Source organism: Colletotrichum spaethianum, assembly GCF_022836535.1.
Source record: "Colletotrichum spaethianum MAFF 239500 DNA, contig03, whole genome shotgun sequence".
Classification (NCBI taxonomy): domain Eukaryota; kingdom Fungi; phylum Ascomycota; class Sordariomycetes; order Glomerellales; family Glomerellaceae; genus Colletotrichum; species Colletotrichum spaethianum.
In genome coordinates, this window is record NW_026054773.1 from 126,309 (window position 1) to 143,123 (window position 16,815).

Sequence of the window (16,815 nt, forward strand, 5' to 3'; positions counted from 1 at the left end):
ATTGCCAACATGGACAAGGTGGAGGATCTGAGTAATTTTGGAGTGAAATTGCCTATTACAGAGGATTACCAGCAAGACACCGCCGGCGATTGTGGTGGCATGGACGTGATTGAACGACAGGGACACCAAAACGTATGGCTCACTGCGGATCCTGTCGAATTAGACGAGTCGGCAGATGAGAAGCTTCAAAACAACTTTGTGCCTATACCTGATAAAGTTATTAAGCTGCATGAACAACTTGCTAGAGAACACAGAATTGTGGAGGAATGGACAGTACCTCCGATTGCGCGCCCGTTCAAATTACACCAGCTATCTGCAGTAAAGGTTACGTGAAAATGGTGGGGACACTCCGCGTGCTGTAATGCTTTCGGTTGAAAACATAGCTCAGATGCATACGCATTCATCCATTCAGTCTTCCTTGACAGTGTGATGTAAAGCAGGTTTGTCAAATATTGGCTGATTGGGCACCTGGAGCTATTGTAAATCGAGATTCTTTAGACGCGAGAGAAAGAGTGAGATACATAGAAAACCTTAGGTTTCACTCCTTATAATTCAGTCGGCAGCCTGAGTAATTGTCTGAGACAGTAGCTCATAACGTCAAAGACGCCGTAGTACATATTTGATGCTTCGAGTTCCGTAACTATCTGTTCCAACACCTGAGCAGCTTACACTTAAACCCGGTTGCAGACTGCGTATTAAGGAGGTCGAAACATCGTTGATTATTTCCCAAGATCGTCAAGGGCTTGAGTTCTTATTTGAACCGTCTTCTCTTGGCCGAGGTGAATTCCATGCTCAACCTCGGCAAGTTGTGCACCAAATCCGGAAGTTTGATAGCGATGGAAGTCGTGGACAGAAATTTTCTTGTGGGATAGTTCATCAAGTTCTTCCAAGCTGCGAAATCCTGTCTCGGGATAGAAGGAGAAAGTCCATAGTGCGGCGGCAATCGAGAAGCTACCATAGATGAAACCGACGCGACCCTAGAGATTACCATAACCCTGTGCATAAAAGGGTTGATAAATGTGATTGAGATAGACACACAGAAACCACTAAATGTAGCGACAGTGATTGTTTTCTCTCGGAGTTGCAGAGTTGGTACCTCGGCGGTGACAATCCAGACGCTTTAAAACTCATCCGGTCAACTGGGTTCCTGTATGAAGGTGGGGCCCATACGTACAAGCCGACAGCCGCTGAGAACTGCCAGATAAACAGAGCTGCAACAGCTCCTCGGATTCCGGCGTCGTTGTTTGCAAAGTCGTAGCCCTTGATGATGGAGACAACATACATGCAGAGGGCCATGACGATAGCGTTTAGAATCAACATCCATCGACGACCAAAACGATCAGGCAAATAGAATGCGAAAGCGCTTGCGATGATTGGCACAAACAAGAGCAGAACGATGATTTCGTACTCATTTCGGATTCCAATTGTCTGGAAGAACACCACAGCATACGAGGACATGAATGAGCTGCCTTGGGCCTGTTGCAAGCACTAGACGCCACTGGCGATCAAGGTTCGGCGCAGGTTAGAACCCCTTTCAAGGCTGCACGTCAGCCCACAGCAACCATTGGGGATGGAGATGATATAGAATTTCTCATTACTTACTTGATACAGTCAGCCCAGGTACTACTGGAATGGGCCTCATTCTCCTCTTCTGAAGCGTGAATCAGCTCAATCTCCCGCTCGACCATGTCGCGCGGTGTGTTGGAACGCAGAGTGACAAGGGACTACATGGCTTCGGCCAGGCGTCCTCTGCCGAGGAGCCATCTTGGGCTCTCAGGGATCAAGAAAGACCCGGGAATAAAAATCATAGGCACCACGAACTGGAGAAGAATGGTGGTGCGGTATGCCCCCGCTCGTGCATGCTCCATTTGCAAGTATTGATGAGGACCGCACCGACGCCGATAATGAAATGATAGCAATTGACGAGCGTACCCCTGATTGACAGCGGTGCGACCTCGGCCAGGTAGGCGGGAATGGGATTTGCCAGGACTCCCAGGGCCATAGAGTTAATGATCTGGCCCGCCACAATCTGCCAGTACGAGTCGATGGTGGCACTTTGGATGAGAATACCGACGATGGATACGATTGACGACCCACGAAAGGTGTTAAGGCGACCAAATTTGCTGCCTACAAAGCCAGAGATGAGCGCACCAATGGCGAGACCTGCCGTTGGCGGTGCACTGCCTATGGATTGCCAGGTTGAAGGCATGGCCCACGAGTTGGTCTCAGAGTCGAAGACGCCAAAGGCCTTCTCAAATTCCTTCATACCCAGAATTCCAGACCAGAATCCGTAGTCTGCAGTGTTATGCTTGTCAGAAACAATGGGTACAGTGCGGCGTAACCAGTAAATGCAGACAGAACATACCTGCGCCGAATCCGAGGCCGCCCAACTATATATGGAAGCTAAGAACAACCTCATAGTCATCTCCCTGAAGATATCCGTCTCCTTGAAATTCAGTGGGAAACCCATCTTTGAGACTAGTCAATGCGATAATGTATGTATTAGTAAAAAGATGATTGCGTCAGATACCACCGAGTTTTCAGAATTGTTAACTGGCGTGGATGGACAGACTGTAACGTGCTACATATAGGAAAGGTGGTTGCTCACTCGGAGCTGGATGTTGAGTATTGCACCCTCGTAGCCACAGCCATCCTTCTTAGCGGAGGTTGAACTAAGGTCTTATCAAAGTGTCGAATATGGTACTCTCATGGCGACTGTTATCTTTCCCGGTGGATATTCAATGGTCTCCACCCTCAACAATATATCGGACAAAGTAATCCGTAGCAACGGCTATCTTCCCCAGCTGATCCCACCTTTAGACACGCTTTAACACGCCTAGTCATATATAAAGTCCGCATGGCCGATTCGAAACCAAACAAGAAGACCCCTTCGCATGCATTATATGATGAGATAAGGGTGTTCGCGTGATACAACGACAAGTCAACAGTTCAACAGCAAATTATAACGCATCACTTGAGTAAACACATTAACAACAGTAAGAACAAAACTTCCGAAATTGGAGCGATTCACAGCTCTATGACACGATGTAACCGGTTAATTAGACAACCGTTTTGTTACAAGTCATTGTGAGCTTCATAGCTCTCAACTATTAACACGTGAGAGAGTACACATGCACCGAAGTAAATAGCCATTCTCGAGGATGACCTCCAATAGAGAAGGGCTAAACATGAACAATTCAGAATGTATTCATCTCTATTTGCCTATTTTCTTATCTGCCATTTGATTTGATTGTTCTGCTTCGGGCTTGTGGCAGAATCGAAGCCGCGGACTTCGCCTAGAGACGAGGCAGCGGCTGCATCCCTCGTGGCCCTTCTTTAGTTCATACAGCTCATGGGGAATTCACGGTGAATTGTTGCATTTCATAGTATCCAGGTCAATTGCGAAGAAGTCGACTACGAACTGACAACCTAACTGCATGCCAGTATGTTGACACTATCCGGCTTCAGTTGGTGGATTCGGTCTCTTTCCTACCCTAAAGTTTATGTCTTATTAAGGCACATGGACCTGGTTTATGGGTATAGTTGCAGCTCAGATACGACATTTTGGTACAGCTTGTGACCTGCTTATGAAAAAGATAGGCCTTGATGGCGGGCATCCCTAGGTTTCCCAACCCTGACGACAGGCTAGTTGCGAGACGATGCCTTCGAGAGATGGGTTACCTATAGCAATGTTCGAAGCACTACCAACCTCTGATAATATATTATAAATAAGTCAAGAAGCTTCCTCCGAAGGCTTGGCATTCATGGTGCTCACAGATAAAAAAGTGCACACCAACAGGCAGAATATTCATGGGGGCTTTTTTTTTTCTTTTTTTCTTTCCTTTTTTGCCTCGAGCAATATAACAGGTATACGAATTACCTGATTACACGGTCGGAAGGCTACATTCAGCATATACCTTGAGTGAGACGAGCCTGAGGGTCAAGTTAGTGGGCGCGGCTTGAGCGGACTGAAAACTCACACGCCTACCTTCCTCCGTCATATCAACGACGTTTGAACTGCCGCAAAAAGCATACGCTCGTGTTATTGCGGCTGCCTGTCTCGTCAAGCTTGAAGTCTGACTCGGGCGATTCGGCATGCCAGGGAAGTGTCTTCGGCATGCCGAATCTCGGCGTTTAAATGCCGACTACCAGTTAGCTGTCACTCACAGCAGGGAAATGCCTGACACACTCACTATCATCAGGCTAGTCACGGATCAACAGCCTCTCAATCATTGTCAATTGCTGGGGTCTCTATTATTTACTCAGGATTCGAATACTTGCATACTCAGACTCCTCGGTAAGTCTTTTCCATGCATACTGCATTGCAACTTATCAGCTCCCAGCAACCGGTGCCCGCTTATCCACTTCTGATCTGACTCGCGGCGCGAGCCATATTGCCATGTTTTGACCATCAACTAACATATTTCAGGTTCAGACATTTTCTCTGAAAGCATTGCGTGAGATATCACTGACGTGGAGCGCAAAATTGTGCCGTCTACTCTGCCTACTTCCACGACCGCATTTCGGGAACATTAAATGGTAGCTACAGGCCGGCTCCGGTCCAGCATAGCCTGTATCCGGTGCAGACGTTCCAAAATCAAGTGCGATAACACTGTTCTCCTTGACTCGCCTTGCAAGAACTGTAGAAAGAGCGGGAACGCATGCGCTTGGCCAGTGTTAGCCCCGTTGCCAACCAAAAGACCAACTCCTCAAGCCGCCACAGATGAGCCGGATGCACTGTCAACTACAAGCGCCGGTTGGAAGAGACCAAAGAGAGTTGCAAGCAATGAGCAAACTGATGACGAGCGCCACACGGTACTGCAAGTTCTGAAGGGTATTGACAGGGCTTTATGGGATAGGATTCTGGTTACATATCGACGTCACCTTGTTACCGAGCTGCCTTTTCTCCACATACCAACAATCAAAAGCAGGGTGTACAACCTAACAACAGGAAAGGCTCAGGTATCCTTTGACTCGCAGCTTGTTCTTCTTGGACTCTTAGCCTTGACTGGAAAATATCATCCGGAACTCACGAGCCAGACTGACATCACTTCGGGCGATGCGGGACTAGGGACGCACAGCGTATCCGACGCGTTTGCCAAAAAGTTGAACAAGTCTCTCGGCTCATTCATCATGGTGACCTCTGTTGGATCAGTCGAGCGTGTTCAGGCTTTACTTATGCTTGGGCTCTACGAATGGGGTTTTCCAAGCCATGAAGGGCTGAGGGCTTGGATGATTGTTGGTGCTGCCGGGAGAATGGCTCAGGCACTCAAACTGGGTTACGAGACCGGGACCCATTCGATAGAGCCTAAAGCGATCGAAGGAGCCGTTGTTGACTGCGAAGTTCGGCGCAGAACCATGTTTGGCTGCTCCATCTTCGACCGCTTGATTTCCTGTGGGAAGGAGAGACCGTGGTTAATACGATCCGAAGACATTCACATTCGTTTGCCATGTTCGCAGGAGGACTTTGATATGAGTCGCAAGACAAACACCGCATTTATCTCGACAGACATAGCTGTGTCGGCGACAGACAATCACTGTAGCCTCATTGACAATTTATACGTCTGGTTGATATCTGGGGCCGCATTTCACAATATACCAATGCCGGGGGTCGTTCCCAAGACAAAAACGTGCCGCCCTGGAATATCGATTCCAGATTTCACCGTTTACGGCAACAGCTGGAGGCATTCAACCAGGAAATCGAAAACTCGACCTTGCTCCTCGGACTGAATCCGTCTAATCATTTTCGACACGAGAACAACTCTAGCACCTATATCCTTCTTCGCCTCCTGCTATCACTCTGCAAGACAATGCTTCATCGCCAATACCTCCCTTTCACACCCATTAAATGCCAACGACCGAGCGGTCCATTAGACGAGCCTACTTTTCCATCTCACTCGGTACCACCTGGATTCTGGGAGGGTAGTGCCAGTCAACTATTCGCGGCAACGAAAACAGTTCTAGAACTCGTTGAGCTGTGCGGAGAAAAGCTTCCTCACTCTCCTCTGGCTACATTTGTCGTCTACACGGCATCTTTCACCAGCCTTTACGCTCGTTACTTCCCTCACATGGACCTCGAAGGCTCTCTAAAGAGCCAAAGCGAGCACCCTATACACTATGACTCATCGACAAGCTTTACAGATGGCGTTACCAAAGTCATGTTTGACACCCTTGCCCGCCTTGGAAGATACTCGGGCGTGGCATCAGCGTTCATCTCCAGGTTCAAAGAAGTGGCTTACTATTTCTTTTCCATGATCCAAGACCACCACCGCAATCTCAGGCATGGTGTCTCATCCCAATTGTTCGACAACGAGAAGCTGAGTGTCCGTTTAGGAGGCAGTACTGGGGGGCTAGAGGAATGGGTGGAACGGTCCGATGGGATGATCAGCAACAGCAGTATTGTCAAAGGGAGCAATAATCCGGCTACGTTTGAGGAACTTCACTCAACTGAATTTGAGTTGTCGTCTCTCAAGGGTATCGGTGGCCGACAACCTCATGGATGTATTGCCACACCGATTGAGGAGTCATCGGTGGACCAACAAATCACTCTTAACTCCACAGACGGCGCAGCGCTGCTTGCTTCTGAAGATTATTTGTACACTTCCCCGGTGTTATCAGCTGGGAACCAGGCAACAAACGGTGACTCGGCCATGCTTCTGGGAAGCACTGAGGATTGGAGCTGGGGTTTCCTCCACGACATGTACTTGGGAAGTGCTACTTTTGACCCTATAGATTTTGATTCCGGCCGCCAGTCTTGATCTATGATTCGGTTAAGATACACTATATGTTCTATTCGACGGCCACATCACTCATGTGGTCCATATTCTGAGCAGGCAGCTGGATCTGTATGAAAAATGATGTATCGACCTTGAGCCAACGACGCCGATCCAATATTTCACTAGCCAAACTCACCAAGTTTCGAAGGTCATGCGACGCGACTTTTATCCAACGATAGGGTTCCGTCTTGCCTGCATAGAAGGAGGGGGGTTTCAGCAATCTTAAATACCTTCAGAAAGTCTAGGGTTACATTCATGTATTCCTCTTTGTTGCGTTTCCTCATAAGCTGTATCACACTGTCGAGGGCGAAGCTCGAAGCTCTGGTGCACGACATGGCCAGAGCAAAGGCCTGACCGGAGTATGGTAACACAGCGACATTTCCGCATTTCGACAGGAACGATGGTTGTTGATGATTTCGGGTACGGGGATGATACTTTTGACTCCATGGCTGGACCAACTCTTGCCTTCAATTTGGGCAAACGATTAGTGCCGCAGACGCTGAAAATTCGGTTTGCATGGACGATCTGGCTTTTGGAGCTTCTTGAACCCCCTGAAGAGCTTAAAAGCTACGATGCATTTGAATGTTTGCTATTAAAAAAGATCCGACGGAATGTTATCTTTTTCTGAAGGCAGTTGATTAAAATATGACATCGCTCGCATTTAATGAGGGTTAGTTCACACTTGTTATGAAGTGCGTTCTTGAGGAACGCGCTTGTAATCTATCAATTTCTGTTCCATTGGTCAACAAACTTTATTTACACTTATCTAACAGTAAGTTCAAACAACCAAACGGCTGCCTCATCAAAGCTTGTGCCTGCTGATTATAGACACTAGAAGATATTTGTCCTCGAACATGGCATCTTGGTCTAAAATAGTCAAAGCATCTCGATGAACCTTCTTGCCGCAAAATGTGATAGCTCCTAACTAATGGGCCAGGTTTGCAGTAAGAATTTGCTGGAGTTGTCGGAGGGCATCGACACTCATGGTGACGTTAACAACATCTGAGGCCTCCAGGCCATTAGAAGTCGCCACATCAGGATTTGGATAATACCAGCAAGCAATAGCGATGATTGTGTAAACAACCTGAAGCTATCAGCATCTGCAGACCTCACAGTCTCCTCGTCGTCGTAAAATAACTCACCACAAGCAAAGCTCCCTCAAGCCAGTTTGACTCTCCATCTCGTAGGAAGTTCCCAACAACAAGAATCGAGAGAACCAGCAGCGCAATCATGAAAATCTCGAAGTTCAGGTCCATAGGCTTCCCAAGAGCCCAACCAACGAGAACGACAAGTGGACCATTGAAAAGGGCAGTTTGGATCGAAGGAGCAAGGCAATGGTAAAGTGCCACATTGATGACACCATCTGTTCAAAAACCGAGGTCAGCATTGTCTAAGCCGTTCCCAAATATCGAGAGGAACTATTGGAAACACCTAAAACGCAACTTACCCCAAGCCTCGTCGATGGCCGTCAGATGCTCGGCGGCTTTTTCCACAAGAGGGAGGAGAATCAAACCCAAGAACTGATCCGGAATTCCACTGTGCACAACGTGTTCGATTTCCTGAACCAAGAAAATGAGAAGAAGTGTAACAAGTACGAGTGATATGATGAGGGCAATTGCAGTTTCAGTCAAGGTAAACTTAGGCTTCTCCATGTCTGCTTCACGGTCAGCATCACGGTGCTCGTCTGTTTCTATGACCTCGTCAAAGATGCTATGCTGACTGCTGGCCTGGTACCAGATGTACAACAGAAAGGCGATAATGAGAGCAATCGAGGTTGACTGGCTAATACGCAGCACGTCGGTCTGAAGAGTGCCCTCGGTGAACTTCTCGTGCATCACGCGCAGGCCAGGAAATTCCGGCATGGTCTCGGATTTGAGGGCGGAATAGAAGGCACTGGGGATGAGAAGTCCAAAGGCTGCGACAAGGAGAAGGCCAGTGCCGACCTCAGAAACAATAGCGTGAAACTTCTGGCTGGCGTGGCGGATGCCACCAAAGAAGAAGCATAGGCCGAGACAAAGCAGCAGGTTCGTTAAGATACTACCAAGAATGGCGGCTTGGATAATGGGGATCAAGTTGCCTTCGTCGCCATTCTCCACGGACGATGACGTGTCATGCTTCGTGATGAGTACAACGAAGAGAATGATCTCGACAATGGAGCCAAATGTCGTCTCGATCAAGATGCCGGCCACCTTTGGCATCTTTCGAGCGAATTCCTGACCTGCGAAACCCAAAAGATTGGCAGAGGGCACGACGGCCACGTAGGCAGTGGCAAACTTCCAAAGGTGCAGCCCAGGTAGGAATTGAAGCACAATGGCAACCAGGACAACGGGCCAGAGTACGTTGACCAACATGGAGGCAGTGCATGAGCTGCGCCATAGCACAATCAGGAAGTGCCGTAGGTGGAAACCGCTTCTTCCGCTTTCGCCCTCGTGAGCAATGCGACTCGAGATGGATTCATGGGCGGCACGGAACGCGGCCGTCGGGAGAAGCGGGGTTGATTCATGGCTATGCTCCGTGCCACCGTTGCCGACCGCTGGAGATGGACGGGCTCCGTGGTTGTCCGTCATGCTGCTTAGGCGGGGTTCCACCTGGTGGGCGTGGTCCGTGACGGGGTGAATGCGGGGATAGGGGAAACAGATAGGAAGAGGTAGTGAATGAGACGACAAAGAGAGGCTGGAATGAGTGTAGATGATTTAGGAAAACAAAAGGGAGTTCCTCACTTGTGGCAGGACTCAGGAGATGACCATCAACGTCTAAAAGGCTTGGCATTCATGAAAACTTGGCACCATTTGTGGAATGTTGCGCAGTACCCATGCAATTGCATTATTAGATCTCGGTTGGATAACTGGGATAATTGCATGGCTGGCGCTATAACGAGGCTAGTCCTATCTCGTAGTATAGAGCGAGACTTTGTGGCACTCACTTGCTGGCTTACGGCGCAAGTTGTACAGTTTTTACGGTTGAACCTGACGCGTTTCTAGGGATACAACGCCTCAATGATTTCCATCCTGCCAGTGTACCGATGCAGAGGTGTCTTGGCCTTGTTTGGTCAAAGACCTTAACGTGGGACTCACACTATCTTGCTCTAGGGTAAAGTCTCCCAATCCATCGTATTGGCTATTGTTATTCTTAGATTCTCAGGACCGTGTCTCTCCACGTATGGAACCCTTTCATGGCTCCTAGTCGAGACACATAGGGGTCTTTTTCCCCATTTGTCAGCGCCTCCAACTCTATCAGTACGTAGTAGTAAATCTTCGACAAACTCTGTATTCGTTACTACCAAAGTCTGTCAAGAATAAAGAGGCGCACCTCAAGGGCGCCGGACTCGAAATTGGCTTCCCTTTGCCGACATATGAAGGATACACCTAGGGACCCCGACCTGCCAAGAGTGTCATCTCGAGTTCATGAAAACTCAGCCTAGTCACGAGTTACAGTCTACAACAAGCACACGCCTAATCGACCGATGTGATAGTCTAGGGCCGTGCATGAGCATACGACATAGCCACCTGTCCACTTGACTGGTTCTAGAACTGACATGACACACAAGATGCTTACGTACGATTTTATCACGTGCGTCAATGCGAGTGTCAAACTGAGACTTAGAGATCGCCAGTTAAGGTCAGAGGGCCGAGCGCCGTTCTCTAACTCCGCCTGACGCCGGTAGGTCTTGACGCCCGCATGCCGGGGCAATGGACGCGCCCGTCGTCTCTCCACAGTCCGACCGCAGTGGAGCATAAAGTCTTCTTTCCCCGCGTTCCTCTCGTCATTTGGTGGAGGCTTAGCTTGCTACATGATGGCCAGATCGGTAAGCCAAGACTTTTAGACTCTTATTGTGCCACGTTGGACGAGGATAGGGGTCTTCGGATCGTTCGACTAGGTCTGAAGCCTGGAGCTGGCCAGTAGATTGGTCACAAGGTTAGTAGCTAAGTCTACCACAGCTGCTGGGAACTTGCGTCTCCCCACGAATCATGTTACGCTGCAAACTTTCATTTTGCGTTTGGCTGTTTCCAATAGCGTGCATAGGTGCGTCCTAGATGCCCCGGAACCTAAATTAAGGGGCGATCTGGTCGTCGCTATGGCGGCTGAAAAGACATAACGTTGTTCAACATCAGATGATGTTTGATGAGGAGACAGAAGCGAAACTCTGAACGGAGCATGATCTTGTGATCAAGAACCCCCCACCTCCTCTTTATTTATTCTACCCCAATCACAAGCATTTGAAAAAGTGGCAAATTCGGTTTCCTTGACTTTCTAATCATCCCGACGTATATATAACAGTACTCTTGCTGTCCATCATCGTCCATAGTGCCTCGTAGAGCAAGTCCAGACACAAGTAAGGAATTTATTCGCCATGGCTACATCACCTCAGCTAACGGGCCGCCGCCAAGTCAACCTCGACTTGACCCGGAAAACCTCTCCGCAATATTCTTATTTCGACACTACAATGTCAGAGAGTCCCACCACTCCTGCGCGAGGACAAAGAGACCCTGGAAGTCCAACGATCACGGGCATTCCTTCCATTTTGACGGTTCTCCGTGATCCCGAACCATTCAAAAACGATGACCGGCGAGCGCAGCAATATCGCCAACAATCTCCTGAGACCGCGTCCAAGCTGGCGCGTGAGACTCTGATCAGCATGTGTAAGACTATTGGCCTCGTTGGCGCACAGCTCAACAACAGTACAAACGATTCCGACTTCCAACTTAGGCAGCTTATTCACCTAGCACGCAATATCACAAAGAGGCTGGACAACCCTGAGACCAACGGATATGCAGGCCCTCCACGCATGGAATGAGTTGGTTGTAACCCAGATGATTAGCATAAACAGATTGACCAAAGGTATACTGGGAGGTGCAGTAGCATACTGGAAGGGCAGCGGCGTTTCTGCAAAGCTTGCTGGGTAGCAAAGCTTCATTATCGGATTACATTGCCTGTACACGTGGTTAGGTAGATTGAAAATCCCAGACTGCCTATACCATTTTTTCGCTACCAACCCCTTAGACATTGGCCAGAGGCCTATTACAACAGGTGCAAGTATCGTGCCATCCTTTCCTATCTTGATTCACACTGCACCTTTACCATATCAAGCTTTTGATCAAGCGAGAACTACAGAGTGTATCTGTTCCTTGCTTATCTTGTAAGGGCACGTCGAACCCAGTTGCTTGGTTTGAAGATGCTCACTCACTCACTCACTGAGTGAGCAGTCTTTATACAGTTAATTGAAGAAATTGCAGTCTTCGATTTAGAATGTTCATCAGCAGCTTGTTCTATAATGTGATGCGGGAGCTTTCGTGTCCGCGGCAATGTCTGAGTCGTTTCAATTGAATTCCACTATCTTCCGAGGGTCAACTTTTTTCGAATTCTGGTTGTGTAGGCCGGTGTTGAGCTGTCCTCACAGGCGTGTAGCCGCCAGATCAGACCCTATCGTCTCAAAAATGTCGGAAACATCTAGCTGAGCAGCGTCTGAACTCGAGAAAACTTTTAGGTATTCGGCTCCCTTGATGGGCCGTGCAGGGGACTACAGTCTATCACCCTGCTCTAAGTAAGTTTATCACCTCAGCTCCCATCATCAAACGTCAGCTAGTCCTTTCAACGTGTCTCAGAGGGCAAATGACTTGCAATCACAGATTTCGAGTCGGCAATTCACTCTTTGACCTAGAGAATCTGGAGCTAGGGTCTATTATTTATCATGCCACGAGCGGGAGGACTGGTGCGATATTTGGAGAATCTCAGACCGTACACAATTTATTCCGCATATGTAAGGGCAATCAATCATCTGGGCCCACAGAGGTATTTCTGTGGTATTTTGGCTTAATATACTGCTCAACTTCGGTGTAAGTTGGTATCGAGGCAGATGAAATGCGCCTTGAAAGGTTGGTCAATTTTTGGCGTGTCCTCGAATTTGCGAGAGCACCTTCCAAGCTCAACTTTCCACAATGCTTCCCTCGGGCTTTCAATATAAATCTGAGCGTATGTAGCTCTTCATCAACTCTGTCTGGGCCATACATATCGCTGCAACCTAATGTGGCGGATGATGCTCTTAAAGCTGGCCTAAAATGTCATGGCAGTAAATATTTGAGCCGCTCACAGTGCCAATAGCTGACATTGCCAAAATCATGGAGCCCTTCACGTTCGACGATGTCAATAGTTGCGCGCTGTTGATCAAATTAATTGCGGAAATAGCCGAAGCCCCCCCCCGTGCGCCGTCATCTTGAACTATTTGCCGAAGATTCTACTTTAGGGGGATTAGTCGACGTAATATCGATATGATTTTCATCTTGCTTGGCCTCGTCATAGTGAGCCGTTTTCTACCTTATATCATCCTGAGCTGCAATCACAATACCTTAGCAGGTTCTGAACCATCGACTTCAGAAGCGTTGTCTTGTCTCTTCATCAGCTGAAGCTTCTAGAACTGTTTGCAGTATCTCTCGGAAATTTTGGCTTGCTCCTTCAAGTGACAGCTCAATGTAATCCAATTAGCTCAAGCTCACCTAGCATATGGGTGAAGACAGTTTGGAGAAATGAGAGTAGAAAAAGCCAAGGTTTGCGTAGTATTCTCGATAGATAACTGTCGTTCGGAACTAGTGGCCGTTTGATGCGATGGAATTTTATATGAAATACAATTTGGGAGTTTGAGTTTGTCATATTTTAATGATTCTGCTTGAGCGGTTTATTACATTATGGATTATCAGCTTTCCGCCAGCTATGAAGGATCACGACGTGTTGCCATAAAGTGCTCCGTCGATCTAATCGTACGCCACATCAGCCCATTTGTGTTTGCAACTCTCGGAAAATAGAGTCAGTCTTTTGTGCTGTTATGCACCACATCGGTCGAGCTTGCAGTTGTCAGTATAACAATGGTCGAAAGGAGAGAAAAGCTCTCGGATTTTGTCTGAAACCCGTATGCGGAGACAGTAGTTACGAAGTTACTTCCGCAGATCCCATATCTTGTGAAAACAAGGCAGTCTACGATGGCTTCTGGTCTTAGGTTGTTAGGAAACAGGTATCAGGGCCATCTCTATTCCTTTGGGCAAAGGCAGATCAATGGTGGCGAGGTTCACCTTGTTCCATAGACCCCTGCAATCGTACCTTGGAGTATAAGCGTGCATACGAATAAGCAGCGAGGTGCATAGGTGCATGAACTTGAGACAACCATTACATGTGTTGTCTCTAGTGTACAAGTGGTTTACGGCTATGCCTCTTAAGGTGGCCAACGAACGAGGGCCTGGATGGGATCACTAGGTGCATATTGTCACGGTCCACGTATTCTGTCAAAGCGGGCATGCAAATGACGCCGCGTGGCGATTGAATTAGAGCGGCATTTGCATTAAGCTGGGTGCACAAAAATGAGGCGAATAGTCAAAGCGAAAGACATCCGTCCACGCAATATACTTCAATTGTCGACTTCGCAATGTGCACCTTCTCTCTAGGCCAATAACGAATCGGCAATTACAAAGTCTAAGTTTCCGGACGAAACAAAGGCAGAAACAAAACTGCTTGGACGAGTTGAAGAAACGAGGTAGATCCAACTAGCGGCCCATGCTTCCAGAGCGGCACGCACCGGGCTTGGAATGAACAAGCTAAACGCAAGATGGACATCCAACAACTTCTCTATGTTGGTGAACTACGCGGCCTCTTGGAGGTTTTCCGTCCGATGTATGGGGCAGGGAGCATAGTAAACATTGTCGGCACAATGCATCTTATTGTAGTCCCTGACGTGATCCTAATCTAGAAACGTTATCCAGGGCTATATTGTCGCAAAATGTTCAAGCATCAGGGGGGGCAACACTGTTCCGTAGGTTTCCCCAACCATTTGATGCCTCGGCCACCGCCAATTGCTTTTTTCATGGTGCGGAAGTGTGATCAATCAATAAACCACGCGCATCTCTGTCAATTTTGATGTATGAGTTGCACTACGCAACCGATCTGCCTTGCCCCAACTTGCAAATGTACCTTGCCGGGCTGATCAAGTGACGGCTTGCTCTGATAAGCAATTTCGCCTCTAGATCACTCCTGCATGCCTTGAATAGCCTTGTCATTAGGCGTAAAATCTTACTGCAGCATTAAGTTCTGATCAGCTTGGTTGAGGGAGCATTATGCAGGTTAAGGTGACGAAAGCGTTTTAAGATAGCCCTTCCCTGGAACCAATACGGGATCAAGATCAACGTCAGGCTGACAATGGCAGGTATTGTTGCAAACGTGTTGATCAAGTAACCCTCACCAATGAACTCAGGGGCCTAAATTTTTCTTGTAGACGTTCGGATGGTCAATGTTTGCATGAACAGCCAAGTTTCACCACTAGTTTCCTCAGGGTACGTAGTACTTGTGGGAATACAGCAGCAGAAACATCTAACAAGTGGAACAAAACATTTCAATCGTCTGACGCTCAGAAAAAAAATGCCTTGTGTTCATTTTCAGGTGAGGCTTGTTTGCCCCTTTGGTTCCAAACTGACCTGGGTTCTTCCAAGGTGTCCAGAGACCTCGACAGCTTCTAATCAAACAAATTTATATGGGCTCTGCTCCTTGGAGCTTTCTACAAGAATAAAAACATCAACTCTGGATTTGGTGTGCGGCATGACCAGGTTGTGACTTGTCACTTATGATGGTGGTGTTCATGGTCGTTGGAAGAACCAGTGGGGAAACCTGTGACTTTGGCAGTTGACAGATGCGTCTTAATGCGACGCCACTTAGGCAATTGGTTGTATTATCAATAAGCACAATTTTAATTTTGGAGAAGGTAGATTTTCTTATGAAACATAGAGGACTTGGCCAAGGAAGACATGTCTGAAGTCTGGTACCATATCTTAGCAAACAAGAAAACGGCGATTCCACCGCCGTACTGAGAGATGCCGAAGAACTCCACCCTCAGGACACAGGCATTGGTACTTGGTCAAAGCCCGGAGGAAGCATAAGCCATCATCATGGCATTAATTTCAATATTGGACTACTATGAAGCCAGAGTTGATAGCAGAGTTCACAACGGGTACACCAGCAAACATCCTGGTTTGAAGATGACTCCCAGAGCGAACAGACAACCAAGCGAAAACGCGGATGTAGCACTCCCTCGATTTGGTATATCCTTTAGGTTTCCGGGCCAAATTATCAGACGCTTTGGGGTTGGGGTTCGCGAGGGTCATCAACCACTTTCACGGCTTCATGTTCAAACAGGGTGGGCGACGGTGCCGACATTTGGCCCAGGCCTCCAACACGCGCATACCAACGGCTGATCCATTACCTCGAATCTCTGCATATGTTACTTTCAATGGATGCAGGCGGCATGACAGACTTCTGGTAACATGAAGTGTGCGTCCTTGCCGTCATCGTCGGAAACGAACTGCTGAAGCGAGCCGGCAGAATGAGGCGGTTCCATCAACGGGGCAGACGGCTAGGATAGTGTAAAGTATAGTCTATGGTACATGAACCGAACCGGCTCCAAACGAGTACTTAAGGATCAAGTCCTCGGTTCTCATCCGGTTGAAATTACTTCTCTATCACACCCATCTCCCTGATCAAAACATCAAGTCTCCTCCCTCAGCAACTACGTTAGTGCCATACAAGCGCCTTCAAGATGCGTTTCTCCCAATCCCTTATCATCATGGTCGCTGCCACCATGGGCGCCAACGGCGCTCCGTCTGGTATGGATACCCGTGAGCAAAGGTACGTACACTAGGTGCAATACACAAGCCGTTGCATTATGCTAATACCAGTTAAAGCGCTCTGAGCCAGCCTGCCGTGGTAGCTAGACAGGCCACTGCAGTCGTTCCAGCTGCTGCTCCAGCTGTTCCCGCTCCCATCCCGGCGCCCAAGTCCGATGATGACAAGAAGAATGGCGACAAGAATGGCGACAAGAACGGCGACAAGAACGGCGACAAAAACGGCGACAAAAAAGGCGACAAGAAAGGCGATAAGAACGGCGACAGGAACGGCGGACGCGATGGGGACCGCGATGGTAACAAGGACTGCCGCGAGGAAGACCGCGGCCGTGATAGAGACGGAAGGCAGTGCTGCATGCGTGGCGGTAGAGACGGCGGTCGCAACG

At 48.3% G+C, this 16,815-nt stretch overlaps 3 protein-coding genes across 3 annotated transcripts; all 3 read right to left on the minus strand.

Moving 5' to 3' along the window:
• Positions 1–1,135: 1,135 nt before the first annotated feature.
• On the minus strand, positions 1,136–1,688 carry ColSpa_01521 (hexose transporter HXT8; the record flags this gene model as incomplete). Its single annotated transcript, XM_049267733.1, has 3 exons — positions 1,136–1,147; positions 1,171–1,465; positions 1,603–1,688. The coding sequence occupies 3 exons, from the start codon at positions 1,686–1,688 to the stop codon at positions 1,136–1,138; spliced, it is 393 nt and encodes a 130-aa protein (XP_049123690.1).
• A 116-nt stretch (positions 1,689–1,804) lies between these two features.
• ColSpa_01522 (high-affinity fructose transporter ght6) lies at positions 1,805–2,470 on the minus strand (the record flags this gene model as incomplete). Its single annotated transcript, XM_049267734.1, has 2 exons — positions 1,805–2,308; positions 2,366–2,470. 2 exons carry the CDS (start codon positions 2,468–2,470, stop codon positions 1,805–1,807), a joined length of 609 nt encoding a protein of 202 aa, XP_049123691.1.
• A 5,231-nt stretch (positions 2,471–7,701) lies between these two features.
• ColSpa_01523 (vacuolar calcium ion transporter) lies at positions 7,702–8,638 on the minus strand (the record flags this gene model as incomplete). Its single annotated transcript, XM_049267735.1, has 3 exons — positions 7,702–7,860; positions 7,919–8,139; positions 8,224–8,638. The coding sequence occupies 3 exons, from the start codon at positions 8,636–8,638 to the stop codon at positions 7,702–7,704; spliced, it is 795 nt and encodes a 264-aa protein (XP_049123692.1).
• Positions 8,639–16,815: the final 8,177 nt, after the last annotated feature.